Below are 19,989 nucleotides of genomic sequence, written 5' to 3' on the forward strand. Positions count from 1 at the left end.
TTTAAAAATTATTAAAGTAGCCGAACCATTCAGAAGTATTTGGTAACTCTTTTCTCGTTTGGGGGAGTTTCTCCTCATTTTCTAACCGTTCCACGCCCACATTCCACATTCCACAGTCGGCTGAAGACAGTGAAACACTCCCAAAACAAACACAGATACTTACATGGTTAACCCCCAAATGGGTTCCATAAGTTCGTCTAGCTAAAAATGGTTTTCCCCTTTTTTTTTTTTTTAAATTGATGAATATCGTTAAATGAAAAAATATTTTAAAAATTAATTAGTGAACAATGCCAGAAAGTGCTTATTAAGCATGCGGCCTAAAGTAGGGGTTAAAGTTGAGGAAAGTCGATTCTGGGCAAAGAGAGCGAGAGAGAGAGAGAGGAACAGAAACTCTACTGATCGTATGTGTGTGTGTGTGTGTGCCTGCGTGTCCCGCATGTGTGCGAAGAAGATGGCCTACAAGAAGAAAGGCAAAAGAATGATTGCGACAAAAAAAAAAAAAAAAAGTAGAGAAAGATAACGAGCAAGAGAGCAGCAGGCAAACGATCATTTAACTGTTTGAATGCAATCAATTAATGAAAACGCATAGCAGCAAATACAGTTTATCGCTTAAGAGCGCTGCTCTCCTTCACTTGCTCTCTCTCTCCTCCCCTCCCCCACACACGCTCTCTCGCTCGTTCGAAATAGGTGACTCATTCTGTTTATACTACACTTAAAAACAGTGGAACAAGTTTTTTTTTTAACCATTAAAAGTATATTTAAATGGTAATGAATAAATTTAGTTTAGATTTGAAAATTGGCTAACTTTTTGAAGTTGAAGTTTCTAATTTCAAAACTAAAAGGCATATTATTTACACAGTAGAAAGAAAATTGCTTTTAAGGTTAGGTTAGGAGACACTTAACCTCAAAAATAGACAATTTGAAATTAAAGAATTGAATAAGTTTACATAAAGACAGTCTATAAAGTTAACCTAATGTTACGAAACTCGACTTTTTTTAGGTATTGGGAATTTCTAAATAATTTTGGTAAATTTTGATCCATTGAGGGTATTTATTTTTGTGCTCTGCTTTTTATTTGTTTTTCTTAGTGTATTGAGACTAATGAATTTAATCTAGTGATAAAAAAGAGAGCGCGAGATGCCAGAGAAAGTGAATGATATGAAACGAAATGGCGATGCAGAAGTGAGAGATGCGGATGCCGATATCAATGATAATATTGAGAGAATCAATCATATATACGAGAATGTACCCTTACGATGTCCCGGTCAAGTTCAAGTGCCATCAATGCCGGAACTTCATAAGTACTTTCAACGAAATAGAACGACAACGGTGATCTATGAGAATCTATGTCGCGGCTGTGGCTATGGCAAATTTACGGCCCAAGGTCATTATTGCAATTTCTGTCAGTGTGTTGCTAGTGGAGGTGTATTGGTTGGATCCGCACCATTGCCGTCATCCTTGAACGAGGCCAACATATACGAAAATATATGTGAACTTTGTCGTGGCATCTACAGTGAAAATGACCAATGTGAATGCCAGCAGCAGCAGCAGCAACAACAACAACAACAACAGACTCTTCTGTCAAGCAACAGCAATAGCAATAGTAACAGCAACAGTAACATCAGCAACATCATTGCCACCACCAACAGCAACAGCAACAGCAAATCAAACAAGTCGCGCAGCCTTTTAAGTTATTCAAAGTCAAGTGCCGCTACTCTTGGTCGCTACTTTTTGGATCTCTAAGACAATTGAATCGGTCGGGTTCATTGCAGAGAGGCAACACAAAAGATGTTGATGGCTGTGTCGGCAGAGGGGCACGTGGTGGTGGTGGTGGGGGGATGGGTGCTGCTTCTTTGGAAATAATACACAATGTGGATGAAGTGTTTCACACTCAGGCCACATTTGATATGCATCAAATATGTGAACTTAAGCAAAACAGTCAAAGTGATCAACATATCTATGGTAGATTGAGAGTGGAACAGCAGCAGCAGCAGCAGCAGCAACAGGAGCAAAAAGTTGGACACAAACGTCCTAGAATATCGCGTAGACGTATGTTACAGCAATCAAAGGAAGAGCGAGATCAGGAGAAGGAAGAGGAGGCGCAGTTGGAGGAAGTGATTGAAGATCCTCATACTAATAAGGACCCTAAAATGTCATCCTTGTCATCTATATATTTGAATGAAAGCATTTGCCAATGGATGAGCCTCTTGCGTAGGGATACACATAATTACGATGATAATTTGGCTGTACATCAGCAACCCAAATCGATGCCGGCCAGCTATGACAGATTCCAATGGAATGTCGAACGTGATATGGACATGGATATGGTTAAGTTACGAAGACCAGAGCAATCTCTGGTTGATGACTTTAAAAGGCAACTAAAATACAAAAACCACCAGAGACGAGCCAATCCAAAAGACAACAATGAATATGAGGAGAGTCGACGATGCGGCATCAATGAACATCATAATGCGGAATTTGTCAATGAGTTTCTCAAACAATTGCCGCCACAAGAACAGCAACAACAACAACAACAACCTGTTGAAATCGTCATTCTAAATGCTGAGATTATGGTCCAAACACAATCTCAAACGATCGATCAGTTGGGCTATTCACGAAAAAGTGACTTTAATGTGTTACCCAATATTTCATTGTGGCAATTAATGCAAAGCACCTTTTTAGCCGCTAGTTTACATTCAAGTGTTCGTGGATTTTTGTGTGCCTATGACAAATCGTTGGCAATGTTGTTGCTGCGGCAACAACAACGACAGCAACAACAACGATCGGCAATCTCCATTGAGCGTTGGCTACATCGTTGCTATCGCTTGCGAGGGAGAGTAAAAAAAACCGTTGCTCTTGGCTCTCCCAATACCAATACCGGGTGTGAGTCAGACAGAGTCAGAGTCAGCCCAGGCACAAATACATTGGTCGTCGGAGGCAAATCGTCTCAAAGTCGTTGTTGTCGTAGTTCACCTCCAGTTGTCCAAGCAACGTCAGCGAGTGAGAACGTGCTGCTGCTGGGCGCTCGGCCTCTCGCGTTCGTAGCCGAACCAAAGTTAAAGCCAAAGATAAAGACGCAGCTAGAGACGGAGGAGAGAGAGTTAGAAAGAGAAGGACAAACTGAAACAGAAACAGAAACAGAGTTGAAGTCATTGATAGAAGGGGCAATGCTGGAGGAGACGGAAGAGTTGGGGAAACAGCAAGCTACAATAATTGGTAGCAGCAACAACAACAACAGCAGCAACAACAACAATATGGCAGCACCTCTCAAGCCAAAACAAATTGCCGATCAGCGCATTGATGACAATGAAAATGCCAATACCAACAACAACATCAGCAGCAGCAACAACTTGAACAGCAGCAACATCAACAACAACAACAACAACATAAGCAGCACACAGCAGCAAACCTCCGCACAGGTTAACAATTATAAAACCAAAAAAAAAAAAAAAAAAAAAGAAAAACAATTCATTATTTTTTTTTTTGGTTTTTTTTTAATGTTTTCTCTTCTTCTTTTTGTGAGGTGGTTCACTTGAAAAAAAAAAAAAAATTGAAAATTGATTAGAGAAATAGATAAAACAGCAACAAAATTTGTTGCTAGTCGTTATGTTGTGTGTGTGTGTGTGTCCGAGAATACGATAAGAAAAGCAAATAACAAAACAAAAACAAACATTAAAACTAGTGTAAAGTTTTAACTAAAAACTCAAATTCTGTGAAAAATCCAAGTAAAAAAAAAGAAAAAACAAAAACAAATGATAATTATTATCATTAATAATTAGTGCACTTTGAATGACGATAATGAAATATATATATATATACACAGCGCAACAAAGCAAAACAGAAACAGTTGCAATGCTTTTCTCTCAGTGTAGACCAATTTGAGATAATGCTTCTGATTTCCCCTCGGTGGAAACAAAAACAAAAAACAGTTGTATTCATTTAAATAATATATTTTAGTAAATTTAAATGCAGATTCTCGTTACGAATTCAATTGCAAATTGAGTCGGAATTTTGTTGGCCTGTGTGATCTCACACAGCCCTCGTGTGCTTAATGTGTTTTCCAAATTGTTTATTTTTGAAACAATACTGCTTCAATTATAGTGAAACAACAACACAAAAAGCATATTTATATATATGAGAAAATATATTTCTAATCGAGTAATTGTTTATAAAACATACTTTGATATTTGCTTGACCTTCTTAAACAAGTATTGGAACACACACACACACACACACACACACACACACACACACATATTTGAATATGTTAAATAGTCAATTCTCTGCCCACAATGAGAAGAAGAAGAAACTCAATTAAAGTAGGACTTGAATTATCAATCGGCATATATTTATTTTCATATATAGAACAACTGTGTGGTTAAATTACGTCGAAGAGCACCACAAGTGCCGCAAAGGAATCCGAATACTGCTCTAACTCGTGCAGGGTATATCAATACAACGGAGAATCAGGATATAAAGCGAATACAAAAACTAGAGGAAGTTGTCGAACACATGGAACAGGATGAAAGTGATGAGAAAATGAAATTGGGAGATGCCGATGGCGATGGAGATGAAGATGGAGAGGAATCCATTTATCAGCCCATATGGCAGTTTAAAACTTTAGAGCCAATTCTGCAACATTTACCCAATGTGAGGGAAGTCAACGATGAAAGAGATGACGACGAAGTTGCGGCTAAAGCCAGTCACTTGGTGACTAAGCGACCAACGGCAATCATCTCATCCACGTCTTTGTCGCCATCGCCGTCTCCATCGCCCTCTCCATCGCCATCGCCATCGACGTCACCATCACCGACATCATCACCCCCCGCCAACGCCGTCATTGCCCTCACCAACAATATCGATGGATCAGAGTGCCTGGGAGAGAGCGGGAGATGAATTTCAGTTTTCCAACGAATTGGAAACACTCAGTCTGGGTAGCACAGTGACCAATAGCACAGCGACATTGGGCTCGATTAGTAGTTCAATTAGCAATCAAAGTGCCAGTACTTCAGTTCATAATATTATAAATAATTCCGCTTCGCATGCAGCCGTCTTAATACATCCCATATTGCGTAACATTTGCATTATCTATAGTCCCAAGGAGCCAAAGAAATATAGCGCCATTTACTATGATTATCAACGTTCGTTAATTCATCAAAAATTTACGACACGCCCGCCACGCCTTCAGAAATATCATCGTCCAGCGCCGCCAATACCCAATACCAGTAATACCATCACTTCAGTCACATCGGCAGCACATCAGATTGGGAATAGCAATCAGAACGACGACAGCGGCTGCAGTTGTGAGGATCCTTCTGGATTGGATGCCCTCAAGGAGGATTGGGCATTGGCTGTATTAGCTGCTGCGGCGAGCACAAAGCGTGGAGCCGGTGCCTCATTGGCTCAGGGACCGCGTTCGGCACGTAAACTACGCGTTCGTTCACAGGCCCGTCTGTTGTTGACCGATTCGGTATTAGCCTGGCGGGAGCAATTGCTACGCATGGATTGTTGCGAGGATGAGGAAGATATGGTGAGTCCACGGCGCATGAGCATAACCCAAAATGTATGAATCCTTGCATGTGCACTATCCCCTTCCGATCCCAAGAACCTTAAATTTGATTCACTTCAATTTCAATTGGTTTAATCGGCTTACAAGGTCTGATGGGCTGATTCTTCCTCAGACTTGGTGAACTTCTAAATCAAATCAATCAATTATTAACAACCGTTATCTACCCTGATTTATCTTATCCTCGGGCCAGAGCCATCTGCACTATCAGTGTGGAAATTGTGCCGACTTTTTTTCTTGATAGTTAATATTTTTTATTGCACTTTGTTTGCCATTTGTGTGGCTGTTGGTTTTTCAGCCTTATTTATTTGTCTCTCACGTTCTTTTGCCTGTTTCTTTGACGTTTTTTTTTTCCTTCGCTGTTTGCTGCATGCAAAAAATTCCATGGAATTGCTTTCCATATTGCATTCCATTGGTCTGGCGAAGTCCATGAAACGGAAATTCAACAAAATTTTGAATTATTTTCTCACTTTGGATAGACTTTTGCATACTTTAGGGGTGCGGTGGTTGAGATTGATCTATAAATGGATGAAATGTAAATTGTTAGCTCTTTGAAAATGATGTCTTAAGCAAATGAAACTGTAATTTTTCTCAGTGTATGTCATTTTTGCAAAAGACCCCAAAAACATTCTGTTGATTCACATTTCCCAGCGTCGTTCCCCTTGAGCGACAATTATTTATTTTTTTTTTTTTTTTGCATATGTCTATATGTACGTGAGTGTATGTGTGTGTGTGTGTGTTCTCTCGCCCAACATATATACATTTGTATATGTAATCGGCATTTAAATGAATGTAAGAGCATGTATCCAAGTTTGTGGCAAACCGGTTTTGTTCTCTGATATTGATTAGCATTAAATTAGTTAATCATTAGTCAAATATTTTTGGAATTGCCATCATAGAATAGGGGGACTTACACCCCCCCTCCCCGCCATCCACTCTCTCTGGATGTCAAGCCGGGTTTTTTTGGATTTTCGAATCGTTGCATGGATTTCTTCTCTACGGAATCGAATCAATCACTTTCCTTAGATACCCTTTCTATTCGATACACACAATTGGCTCTCAGTTTGGTAGGATTCGAAAAAAAATGCCAAAAAATGTTCGGAAAAGGGTATACAAACTTCTCATATGCCTTATTTTGGCTTTAAATTTGTTGGTCTAGTGAATCAGATGGGGGGGATTTAAAAATAACAACATCAACCACAATAAAAACAATCAAAATTATCGTATACATTCGAGGTCATATTCATAAAAAAAAAAAACAAGACAAGAATCGTTCAAGCTCTGAAGCACACCAAAAATTGAAATCAAATAACGAGAGAGCATTTGAAATTTGCTAAATTTTAGCCCAAGCAAACGTTTGTATACCCTTTGCCCATTCGTAATACTCTGCTGTGCTTATTCCCACAGCCATTTGATATGGCCATCAGATTTCTTTAGGAATCCAACTGGCATAATGGCGGAGCACATGATTTCCGAGACCCTTAAAACAAACGGATCGTTTCTGTATAATGTACCAGTCGGATTACAAAGAGCAATAAACAAGTCCAACAAAAACAACAAAAAAACTAACAACTGGGCATTTTATATATATACAATATATGTACATATGTATATTCGAATAAATACACACACACGCATATGTTGTATGTGTGTAATGTTTATGCAAACTAACAAAACAAAAAAAAAAAACATGAGAAACACTGCAAAAAAAGAAAGAAAGAAGAAAAAACAAAGCTCCAGAGATTCAGTTTAAAACAAACCAAAATACTCATTTAATCAAAAACTCTTTTTCGAATTCACTTGTTTTCAATTCCATTTCATTCTCATGTCCACATTTATGGACATGGTCAGCTGATTCAGTCACAACCGCTAGATTACACTTAATGAAATCATTAAGCTTAATATATATACCCACATTTGTTTATAAACATCGAGTCACAGTCGATTCGATGGGATATATGTTGTTTCATTACGAACACACAAAAGGGACAGGCACATCCGATTCGAGTTGTGAGTAAATTTTGTATATGAATATAATAACCCAACCCATATCGAATAACCAGTTGGGGTCTTCTGAGAACTTTTAAGTGTACACAAAGACAGTTATAGACGATGTATCTGAACAAAGACTAACTCAAAGTTTATATTATTTGTCAATCAATATGTAAGTAATGGAAATTAAAGCTACCTATGATTGGTTAAGGAGGAAGAATAGTAACTTATTAGTTAGTGTTTTATGTTGGATTTGTGATGGATATGTAGATTCAAGAATAAAAGATTCAATCTAATACATAGAAGAATTACTTTGAGTACCCTAGAAAAGGGTTTAAAAAAAGTATATTCAAATCAAGATAATCAGGATAAGAATATTACAAAATCACTTCGAAAACTCATCGTGCCGAATGAAGTCAGAAAATATTCAATACACTGAGATTTCAGGGGTGACCAAACCCAATGGATTGTCTCTCTGCATCCTTCCAACACTAAAGCTTTCATTTCGATGATCAATTGATTATAGAACTTAAGGCGGCACCCAATACCCTCACTTTTCGATAACAGATGATACGATATTTTTTTCACTTTCTGTCTCGATAACATGCCCTTAGAGTTGATTTCATGCCCTTAGAGTTGATCGGAAAAATAATGGAAAATCTGTGTTATTGAAATCACTGCTACTCGATAATGCATTAGTGTGCCATATGTTCCTGAGGGGGAAACTTGTGAAGAAGGTGAGCAAGGGGGGCTGTCTTGGAGTTGGAATTCTGTTACTTATGCCAGAGACGACAATAAACAAAAATCAAAAACTTATGCAATATAAGATGAGCTAAGAAAAAAAAGACCTTAAATAGAAGACTATTAGCCCTGCGGACAGACACTTTTCATTTCAACGTCAAGCCAAGCGTAGCTCAAGATTTTTGTAACAAATTTGTTCGGTCTTTTATTTTTCTTTGTTTTGTTAAATTTTTTGTTGTTATTTTTTGCAAGAGAGAGCAAAAACAAAACGACGAGAGAGAGAGAGAGAGAGAGCGGAAGATAACAAATGACGGACAAAGGCAAATCGAAAAGAAGACAAACAACGGTGAGCGTAAAAGAAAAATGAACCATCCAAAAAAATGAAGTGAGGGGTGGAAGGGGGGGATGATAAAAACAATAACAAATATAACAACAAAAAGCAAAATGAACTTTTTCAAAGAAAAAGCAAAGAAAAACAAAACACAGAGCAAGGGAAATCACAACACAAAAAAAAAAACACAATGGCCCTAACATCGACATCGAGCACGAAATGCTGCAATTAATTTGCCGCCGTTTCTCAAATTGTGTATCTCAATTTGTGCACTTTCCACCTCTTCATCTTCATCTTTGGAGGTTCGGTCTATCCTCTATAGATGTATGTATGTATCTCCTCTCTCTGTATCCGTTCCCCCCTGCCCACAGTCTTTTGGGTGCTCTCCACGCAATTGTATTGTATCTGTATATTACTCTTTCTGGGCCCTTTTTTCCACCCACAATTCACCACATGGAACTTATTTATTAAATGCATGTGTTGCGTGTCTTCTTCTCCTCACTCTTTCTCTCTGTGTGTTTACTTTGGTGCTGATTGTGTGATTGTAATTCTTCGGTTTTTTTTTTTTGTTTTTGTTCCAGATTGTGCCAGTGACTGATATTCTGCGTGCACAGCAAATTCAGGAAGATAATGAGGTGCAACAGACACAACAGACAACGATATTGCAACGCTTCAAGAGCGCCTCAATTGGCAATTTGACCGAACTGCCGGGCGAGGAAGATAAGAAGTCCATAACGACCCAAATATTTAAGAAATGTAAGTACAAACAATTTGACATTACCTCCAAACGATCTGGCAAATAGATAGATTCAAAATTCTAATATTATAATTTATATCTTCCAAGAATTGCTCGAAAGAAAGAAGGGCAAATAATTTGGAGGATTCTTTAGTTCCAAAGTCTATAAATATCTGAGGATCTGTTTTACAAGGGTTTTGGCTTCATAATTCTTATTGAAAATCTCTCATAATCCTTCTTCATTATCCTTTTAGCTCTTTTGCCTTTGTCTAAGGAATCTATCTATCTTTTTAACTCTTTTGCCGATTGAGAATTCAATACTAACTAGAAGCTAGGTCTGATTAGTGGTCATGACTTTTGTTGATTTCTGACTTGATCAATATAATCAGCGGAGTGAGATTGCATTTAATATTCTAAAAGATCCCCACATATTATTTGCAAAAATTCTCGAAATCTATAAAAATTTTTAATAAATTGTCTCATCCTGTCACTAGAAATGTTCTCAAGTCTTTGTCTAGACCGTGGTTCCAAATGTATTTGCTTGTTGTGGATATTTTAATGGGTAAAGCAGAGCCTTTTAAGGTTCGCCCACATGAATGGGAAACTGTCAGTGTATGTCTCTATCTCTTCCTCTTCCTCTCCCTCATCATATACATATGTAAATATTTCTCCATATCACTTATTCTCTCACCCTGTGTGTCTCTCTCTCTGAGAGTTGTTGCATTTTTTAGTTAATGAAAGTTTAGCTGGTTTCACTTTTCATTGTTGTTGTTGTTTTCTTTCTTTCTTGATTATTATTATTTTTTTGCTGAATATCTGTTTTTGGCTTCCAAATGAATCATGTGTGTGTGTGTGTGTGTGTGTGTGTAGGGGCACAGTGTGGATGAGGTAAGGGGGGTAAGATGACAGACATATCCACATATTTGTGGGTGGGCGGATAAATAGTTATACGCAATTTGCATTGGAAGCCAGTCGAGGAGCTGATATACAACTGGCTTGATCAGAGATCATAAGAGTTTGCATTATGGCAAAGCCAACATTTTCCCTCATTTCCTTTGATGGGCGTTTGACCGAATGTAGGCTTGAGTGAAGAGTATTTTACATAAATATTTTTGTATAAACTTATCAATATATATGTATATTTTTATGTGCTCCATTTTTTTCTTTTTTTCATGTGAAACCAATTTTGGATACGTTTGTGAATTCAGTCAATGTCAATAGACTTCGCATGTAAGTAAACCAACTTAGAAATCTAAAAAATGAGTTGAAATTTGGAATTTCCTTGTTCGTTTTTTGAAATGAAATGTATATTGACCTTTGGTTTTTGTTTTCTTTGCAGTAATCGCTCGCCAAAAAGCGAAAAGAAAGTACGTCGCAGTCAAGTCAACAGTTTATTTCTAGACGATCAGTCGAAATATCCTCTATTTGGATCACCTCTCAATCTCCTTGAACTGAATATGACCGATCATCCGAATGTGCCACGTTTCGTAGTTGATGTCTGTGCCTATATCGAGCAGGCCGATTGCATTGAGCAGGATGGTCTGTACCGTGCATCGGGCAATAAACTGTTAGTGGACGAGCTGAAACGAAAGTTGACGCTTCTGTATGATCCGCGCTTTCTGCAAACGGACGATATCCATACATTGACCAGCCTGCATAAGCAATTCTTTAGGGAATTATCCGCCCCCCTGATCACTCAGGAGGCATACGAGCGTCTGGGTCGGCAACTGAACGATGAGGGATCAATTGAACGTATGCGTTTGGCATTCGATGATATGCCCGAACCGAATCGTTCCACATTGCGGTTTCTCATTAAGCATTTGACCAAGTGAGTAATGAATAGGATAAAAGTGTTCAACTTGAATCTGATCAATCCCCTTTGCAGAGTTGCTGCGGCCAGTGCCTTGAATCGTATGCCCGCCTCCAATTTAGCCATCGTCTGGGGTCCCTGCCTGTTGACCGCCAATCAAATTCAATTCGATATTGGTCGCATGAATATGCTGGCTAAGCTCCTGATTGAGAATCATGATCGCATCTTTCGGCCCGATAATGAGCGTCTAGTGTGCTAATTTTAAGGGGGCATGCAAATATTTCTTTAACATTTGTCAACTGTCAGAAATTCATTTTGTATTTGTTTTTAGATGCTTTTCATTTTTTTTGTCTAAAATTCTATTTATTTTGAACGTTTTGTTTTGAAATTTTTGTTTTTCGTATGTCCATTTTTCCATTTTTCACTAAGAAACATTCTAATAGTCGAAAATGATTACCAAAAAAAGGAAATGTTATTTATAACGAAAAGACAGTAGGTTAGTTGATATACAGTGAGTGCTCACTATAAGGTCTCCCATATCATCACAACAACAATAATACCGATAATTACAATTACATCATATTATAATTAATTAATTTAATTTGATATATCTTTATATATACATTTTTAATGTGTTTTTTTTTTTAATATATATTTTTTTTTTTTTTTTTTTTTTTATGTAACACATACATATATCGTGTGATATTCGCTAAGATATAGTTTATATACCATATATATATATGTATACATAGTCCATATATACAATTGTATGCGATATGATTGTTAAAAGAAGAGCAAAAGCAAAAACCAAACAAATTTCCCAATAAAATGCTTACTCAATAAAACATGAGAAAAAAAAAAAATAACCAACTAAATATCAATTAAATTCATATTTAAAAGAGAGAATAATTACGGAAGTTTTGCTTATCACTCATTAAGTTTTTACTGTTTTATTTCATTTAGCTTATAGCTAATGTCGTGCTCTGACATTAGTTGTGTTTTTTGTTTGTTTTGTAGTTCACAAAGCTCAATCAATTGACGTTCCGTTGGTTGGGCCCAGATATAGGCATTGTAACATCACATAAGCGTAGTCACAATTGCTCTCATTCGGCCTGACATCATCATTGTTGTCGTCGTAATTGTGATCGTATTTAGTCTTGCAGTGGGACAAAACTCGTTTCTCCGTTTCTCTGGCACGGTTGCCCACTAGTTTCAAATCGATTTTACCCTTGTCATTGAGATATTCTTTAATCACACACTTGCTATAGCATTTGATGGGCATGGGGACTTGATCCACTGGCGTTGTCGGTAGCACAGCTTCAACTTCGTTCGATGTCACATTGTTTAGCTTAAGGCAACTGATATCCTCGGCCGAGCAGTGGAGGAACTACAAAAAACCGGAGGCTAGATCAAGGTGTTTGAAGAGAAAAGGATTTTCAACTTACCAGATTTAGAGCTAGAAGGAGTAGCAAATAAAGTTTCGACATGACAATTGAGTGGACCATAGAATAGTTGGCCAGACAAATGACAAATGAAATTGATAAGTAGCAAGCAGCTTGCTTTTATACGTCCTTCCAGCTTGTTCGTTATGGCTTCTTTGTATGCGCTGCCTAAAAGTAGGCAATATATTTTTTGTTCGGCCAACTAAGCGGATTACACTGAACAAAATAACACCAATAAAATCGACTAAAAATTTACTGACGAGATTCAAAAATTATGTATTCGTTAATATAATGAAATATTATGTCTAGAAAATGTCTCAAAGCTGATCAGATTAAATTTAAGCTTAGTTTATATATTGGCCCACAGTGCGTATGCGTAATTTCAGTAGGCAAGTTCCCTTCATTAATAGGAGAAATACTTGAGTTTCTCTTTGCTGTCAGTTAAAACTGACATTTAAAAGGGGTTTAAATGGTGATCAAAGTTATAATTTGATGATTAAATTAAATGCCAAGACACTTACATGTTGCCTAAAATGTTCTCTGCTGTTTGCAAGTAATCAAAGTAATAATAACTAATTCGGTTGCCAAACCGCATCGCAAATAACAGGCATACATACATACATATATGTAGTTCATATAGATGACATTCTGAAAGAGAGAGAGGAGAGTTTTGCCGCAACCGGCTGTAAGGAAAATTTCAATTTTCTGACCAAATCATACGTAAAGTTTTTAGCAAAATAAAAAGAAAACCCAAAAGTAAAAAGCCAACGAAACAGCAATGTAATCAGCCAAGCATTTGACTTGGCATTTCATCAAGAAGGAAAGGACACACACACACACACAGAGAGAGAGAGATACAAACGTACATGTATGTGTATAGGGTTATGTGAAGGCGGCACATGGGTTTAATATATAAGTTCTGAACTTGGCGACACTAGGACTGTGGCCTGGCAGCAAAACTTTTGCTGGCCAATCACCAAAAATAACTAAGTAAGTGCAAAAAGAGAAATGCCATCTCAAGATACTATCTTTCTTTGTATGTGTGTGTGTATGTGTACATTACTTAAATTTATTCTAGACTAAAATGAAGAAAATCTTAGAGTAGGTGTATAGCGTATGCGAAATTCAATCTAAAGAATTCTCCTTACTTTATTTAATTGACAATGCAAATTGAATGAAGCAAGTTTCTAATATATGTAATTATGGCTAACAAATGAAAAATGGCAACAGAAAACAGGGCTTATAATTCAATTTATGGTAGAAAACCACAGAAGAGTTCGGCCACCGCCTACAACTGCCTAACTGCCTAACTGCCTAAGTACAGCTCTATACTACACAATATTGCCCGTTTTTGGCAATGCTCAGCAAATAAACTTTGCGTTCTCATTGCGGACATTTTGTGCCAGGAGGTCGAAGGGGCCGCATTTTGACCGCATTGAAAATGTCGAGGTGATGTCGAGTCGGTTGAGTTGAGTTGAGTTGCGTTGCGTTGAGCTGAGCCGAGTGTGGAGTGTGGAGTCCGGTATGAACTGAACTAGAGTGAAGCAGTAAAGTGGAGTGGACCTAACCACTGAAACGTGCCTTAACTTATAAAACGTTGTGCAAGTGCAGCACTAGCAAGACTGCCAATTGCATGAAAAATGAATTTCAGACAGGAGAAATGAAAAAAGAAACGAGCATCGCCTTGCCCACAAACCCACCCCCGCCCCCATAAATGTTATCTAAATAAATACACTTGTTTTTGACATTCAAGCGAACTGGCAATACTCTCATAAGTAAACAAAATCAAATTGTATAAAAATGGCACAAAAGTAATCAGAATTAGAAATCAAATGGACTTTATTCAATCTAAGACAACAGGCAAAATAAGTATGCAGGCTAAAACTGGAATTGATTCGTTATGTTTTTAAAATGCCATCGATTACCAAAGCATTACAGTTTTAGAGGAACTAATAGATAAAAGGTCCAAAGTGTAATACATACAGCTTTAGTTTAGGGTACACAAAAAAAAAGTGACCAAAATGGTTTCCCACATGAAAACTGGGAGAAAGGCGAAATCTTTTAAGGGCCAGGCCACCTGTTGTGGCTAGCAAAAGAAAGATAGACGAAAGAGTGTGGCATCCTACTCACCACTCTAGCAACACTAGAGTGAAAACGCTGGCAGCAATCCTCGACATTAAGTCGTTCGGCAATGTGTAATAACTGACAAGACGCTGAGCCAGCAGCTCTGAGCGAAGAGATATGACAATGCTGAGCCCATTTGACACACGAGCCTGATGATATAATAATAAAACCGCAAACAAGTAATACCAAAGAACCCATCCAACCGGGCCACAACACCCCTCTGCTACCATCAAATGCAATGTGCTGCCCTTTTGGGCTAGCCATGGCTGAAAGAAACGAAGGCAAAGGAAGTGAATGACTATTCAAGTGTCCTTTGGCATGATTAAGCCACAAGTGCGTGACATTTTAATGCGACATTTATGCCACAGGACAAGAGATTATTATTGAAAATCGCGTGACAAAGGCAACAGCAAAAATTCCCCTTAACAAACATCCATTTCTCACAGCTTATTTATTTATTTTCTCATTTGGCAACCGAGTGACAACTTATATTTGTTTCCGGTTTCCGTCTTCATCTTCATGCATGCATCCTAATGGGTTGTCCTTCCTCGCCTCATAGATACTTTGAATTTAATTGAACTGCAATTAAACCGGAACCAAAATGGAGTAAGCAAGATAAAAAAGTAGAATTTTTTTAAAATTTTCTTTAACTCAATAAGTTTTTGGTGAGTATTCATCCTTTTTCTGCTCTCTCCGAGTTGAGAGATTGTGTCACTGATACAATCAAGTAGTTGCAGTTCTCAATTACAGGATATCCTTAATGTAATGATAAGCCATGACTTTGGATTGTTGTGAATACTTGTTAACTTATAGGATACTCAAAAGCAATTGGTTAATCGTTGATTACCTAGCATATTAATCTCAACAGATGTTAATTCATATGTAAACATGGGTTAATAAGTGACAGGAGAATAAGTTAACTTTTGTTGCAATTTTTGTGTTTCATAAAAAAATGCTTGTGAATCAGCAGTTGGTCAGATGTAGGAATATTTGCTGAATCAACATGGCAGCCAGTTGAAATTAATATCATCGAAATCATAACATGTCAACACACACACCCACACACACCCACACTTTGTAATGCAACGCAAACTAACCAAGAATAATAAAAAGATGAAATTCCATGGGTTAGCGCGAATGGAAATTACGCTAGTCTTGGATGGACAACGACCAGCAGCTGTTTCCACCTATTCAATAAAAAACTCTATGCAAAAAAGTGACGAAAAACTAAAACAAATAACACAATTGACAAAGCCGTTTTTCAAATACTCTACCTACAAACGAGATGCTTGTTTTTATCTCTAAGTAAAGGGCAGAGATTAAAAACGAAAACAAAAAATGAGCAAAATGAAACCAGTTGAAATTCTTTATTTTATAAGGAACCACGTCTAAACAGAAATTAAGTTTTGTTTTGGAGAGTATTGAAAGTAAGAGAGAGCTAGAGAGTTGGTAGAGTCAGCAGAGTATTGAAGGCTTTTGCTATTTTATAGATAGTAAAAACTATTTCATTCACCTGGGCACCATGGAACATTTGTTTACAAACAAAATGCCAATGGTAAACGTAACCGCATAATGCCAAATGCAATGCCAGAAACAGGTATTCCGGTCGATCCACCCGCTGCCACACACACACACACACACCTACACACACACACACTTGGCCCACTCTTTGCCCCTAAATATCTATCTTGCATTGGCATTTTCATTTCGTATTCAAATGCTGTTTGCATAAAAAATACAAAAAAAAAAAGCAAAAAAAAAAAAGAAAAACGAGGCGAAGACAACATGTTCATGTCCATGGTTACTCTCCGTGTTGGTATTATGACGAACCATCATATATACATACATATATACATATGTATATGTATGTACCTTCAATCTGCACTCCATCCCCAAGTAGTATCCCAACCGACATACTAAAAAGTGACAAAAACAACAAAACTGATGGATTCCTCCCCACTTGTTTGTAAAGTCATTGGCCGCCCAGGGGTGCCCAGAAAAAGAAGCAAAAGAAAAACCAAAAATTCCGGCAAAATGAATAAAATGGATAAAATGGTAAAAGTCAAAGGGAAGGCAAAATTGACAAAGACGCTTCGTTTCGTTTGGCTAACAAAATAAAAAAAAAAGAAAATATGTGTCTGAAACAGTTGGAGCTAACCCCACTTGGGTGTATGTACACACATACATATGTACATATGTCTGTCTGTCTGTGTTTGGTCAATTGGAATGTTTACTTTGATTACAATAATATATGGCAAATGTTTGGCCACCGAAGTATTAAAAAAATGATCGTGAGACAACCCGTGACAATGCTTTAAACTTTAATGCGATTCCATAATTGGAAATAGTAAAAGATTTGTTGGAATTCATTGATCCTTAAGGCTCTTATCCTTATATCTACCTAACAGACTTCTCCCTTGGAGAAGATACTTGAATCTCTCTATCGAATTTCACGCTATCATCTCTAGCATCAACACACAGAGAAACCGACAATTGTTATACCCTTTCAAGAAGTGGGCATCTTGCCTATAGATCATTTTCGAAATGGCCACAGGATGTACTGCGGACAGTCCTAAGGATTCGTTCGTTGAACTTTAATGTTAACTATTTCATGATAAATTCACGCTCTCAATATGCAAAATATCAACCTTTTAGGTAAACTAAAAGTCATCAGAAGTAAAATACAAACAATAAAAGCAAATATACGAATGACGTATGAGAGATTTTTGTTCTTGTAAAGTTTTGCTGGCCGGGATGGGATGGGATGGGAGCAGAATGGCGCTTTGTCGCCATTATGGGAACCATTTGTTTGCACGCGGACATCCGACTGTTGAACCAGGGGCGGCTATATAATTTTTCTCACGCTTGGCGGTCCCCGCCCTCCTTTGGCACTAGCCGAGCCAACCCACCGACAACGACCACATGTCGCTCATGATTAATTGAAAAGATTCGCTCAACTTCAACTGTAGTTTCTCTCCTCTAGTTTTGGTTCTTCTGTGTGTTTTTTGGTTCGCTTTGGGGTTTTCGCTCTAGAAAAAGTATTTTGATTAATGAAAACAAAAAACAAACGAAGCAAAATTAAAGAAAACAAAAATCATTTTTTAGGTGGTGGAAAAAATTTAAATAAAGTGACAATTTAATAACAATTCCTGACCTGCCTGAAAGTGTTCTCAAAGGCAAAGGAGACGCCTTATCTAAATGGTCAGAATCAATTGTTCAACCTGCCAAAGACTTTAAGTGGTTTGAATTAGGTTAAGTTATCTTTGTTATTGTTTTTGCCTGTGTGTTTATCTTTTTTTTTTGTAATGAAATGGATGAAATGTGTCGGAAATACTTTCAAATTCATGCGTCTATTTATGGTTATCGGCTTCTGTTGGAGTCTTATCTACTTGGTGGGTTTCTCTTTAATTTATTTTGCACTGTGTGATAAGATGCCAGCTAGACAGTTTTTTTTTTCGCACACACACCTGTTGGTTTTGCCAGCCTCTGCAGTGGAGCAGTAGAAGTAGTAGCGATATGGCCGAGCATCACGTCATAGTGGAGCACCGGCACCACCACTCCTATCCGAATGACAGCGATCTGGGCTTGTTGCGTTCTCAGCATACGCCACGTTTGTCCAGGCGTCAGTTGATTCTGGTGTTAACACTTGGCGGCATTTGCCTCATTTCACTGTATGCCTACTGGGACGTAATGATGCTAACAGCCGGTGCAACGGCCAACTCCTTTGCTGCACCCATTTCAGCGGCTAGGCAACGAAACAATATGAATGAAACATTGGCCCAGCAGCTGGAAAGGGAGGTGCGTGTCCTGTGCTGGGTCCTTACCACACCGAAATATCATAAATCACGAGCCGTACACATTCAACGCACATGGGGCAAACGTTGTAACAAAATCTACTTTATGACATCGGCCCCAGATGATGAGCTCGAGACGGTGATCCTCAGCAAGCCGGATAAGTACGAAGTGCTCTGGGGCAAAACCAAAGAGGCATTCACCTATCTCTATGAGAATAAGTTCGATGAAGCGGATTGGTTTATGAAAGCCGATGACGACACGTAAGATCGATCTGATTCAAACAGCTACATACAGACTCAGAAGTCCTTAATGGAAAACTTTTCTATTATCTTTTCAAGCTATGTGTTTGTGGAAAATTTACGTTATATGCTGTATCCCTATTCACCAGATATGGCCCTGCATTTTGGTTTCAATTACAAATTGATCGGTAATCCTCCTAAAAATGGGGTAAGTCTTCAAGCCTCCAGTAAATGAATGATTTATATCCTCTTACTTGTTTCCTAGTCTTATATGTCGGGTGGCAGCGGTTATATCCTTAGTCGCGAGGCTCTACGCATCTTTGCAACTGGTGTCAACGATAGCAGTAAATGCCGTCAGCAGGATGATCAAGCAGAGGATCTGGAAATGGGCATATGTCTGTTTAATTTGGGTGTACAATCTGGTGATTCCCGTGATGCCAGTCTACGGTTTCGTTTCCTACCCATGGCACCATTCTCCTTACTCTTATCACATTATTATGGCATGGATTTTTGGTTCTTTAAATATGCCTACTACAATCCCAGAGCGGTGAGTTAACAACACTGAGAGAAAACTATGCTGAAATCCTTCGTTTGCCGTTTTAGTGCATGAACTGTTTGTCGGACTATCCAGTTGCATTCCATTATATATCGAGCAATGAGCTATATGTCTATGATTATTTCAACTATCAACTGCAGGTCTATGGTCGAACCGAATTGACCGAGTATTTGCCACCAAAAATCTTACCCGAACAGCTGCAGTCGTTTATACGGCCAAGTGACAATGTGTAGAAAGAACCGGGACAAAGTTCTCGCAACGGAACAGATTCCATTTTATTTCTAGTGGCATTTCTTTCTTTCTTTCCTTTTTTTGTTTTATGATTATTTTTATTTCGTTCTGTGTTTACTTCTCTCATATGTTTAATAAATAATAGGCTTAAAGGAGACGTGCTAAGGTTTCCAGATGCTGCTCGAGCTGCTGTCGGGATGGGAAGTGGAAGGGGGAGGGGAGTTAACAGTTGCTGCATGTGTTGTCCTGTGTATGCATTATTGAGCAGCGTCTGTGTTCTATGCAGAACAAAAGGAGTCAGCCAACATTAAATAAGGAATTATGGACTTAAGGTGCAGTTGTAGTTCTTAAAAGCATCCTAATGCCTCTCAACAATGGGTTATATCGAATGCCTGGACAAAAGATCTGTTGTAGGAATTCAATTTC

The 19,989-nt window shown here is 38.1% G+C and overlaps 2 protein-coding genes across 2 annotated transcripts; both read left to right on the forward strand.

Moving 5' to 3' along the window:
- The first annotated feature begins 1,112 nt into the window (after positions 1-1,112).
- Positions 1,113-12,085, forward strand: RhoGAP18B (Rho GTPase activating protein at 18B). The gene is given in 9 exon segments (XM_068302170.1): positions 1,113-1,579; positions 1,637-1,725; positions 1,728-3,419; positions 4,366-4,878; positions 4,880-5,530; positions 9,212-9,386; positions 10,575-10,596; positions 10,706-11,194; positions 11,252-12,085. Coding segments are annotated over 9 exon segments (4,257 nt in total). The 5' UTR covers positions 1,113-1,137; the 3' UTR covers positions 11,436-12,085.
- A 6,138-nt stretch (positions 12,086-18,223) lies between these two features.
- On the forward strand, positions 18,224-19,720 carry tgy (twiggy). Its single transcript, XM_068303186.1, has 4 exons — positions 18,224-18,797; positions 18,876-18,984; positions 19,042-19,323; positions 19,380-19,720. The coding sequence occupies exons 1-4, from the start codon at positions 18,259-18,261 to the stop codon at positions 19,563-19,565; spliced, it is 1,116 nt and encodes a 371-aa protein (XP_068159287.1). The 5' UTR covers positions 18,224-18,258; the 3' UTR covers positions 19,566-19,720.
- Positions 19,721-19,989: the final 269 nt, after the last annotated feature.

Source organism: Drosophila tropicalis, unplaced genomic scaffold (genome assembly GCF_018151085.1).
Source record: "Drosophila tropicalis isolate 14030-0801.00 unplaced genomic scaffold, ASM1815108v1 contig_158, whole genome shotgun sequence".
NCBI classification, from domain to species: Eukaryota; Metazoa; Arthropoda; class Insecta; order Diptera; family Drosophilidae; genus Drosophila; species Drosophila tropicalis.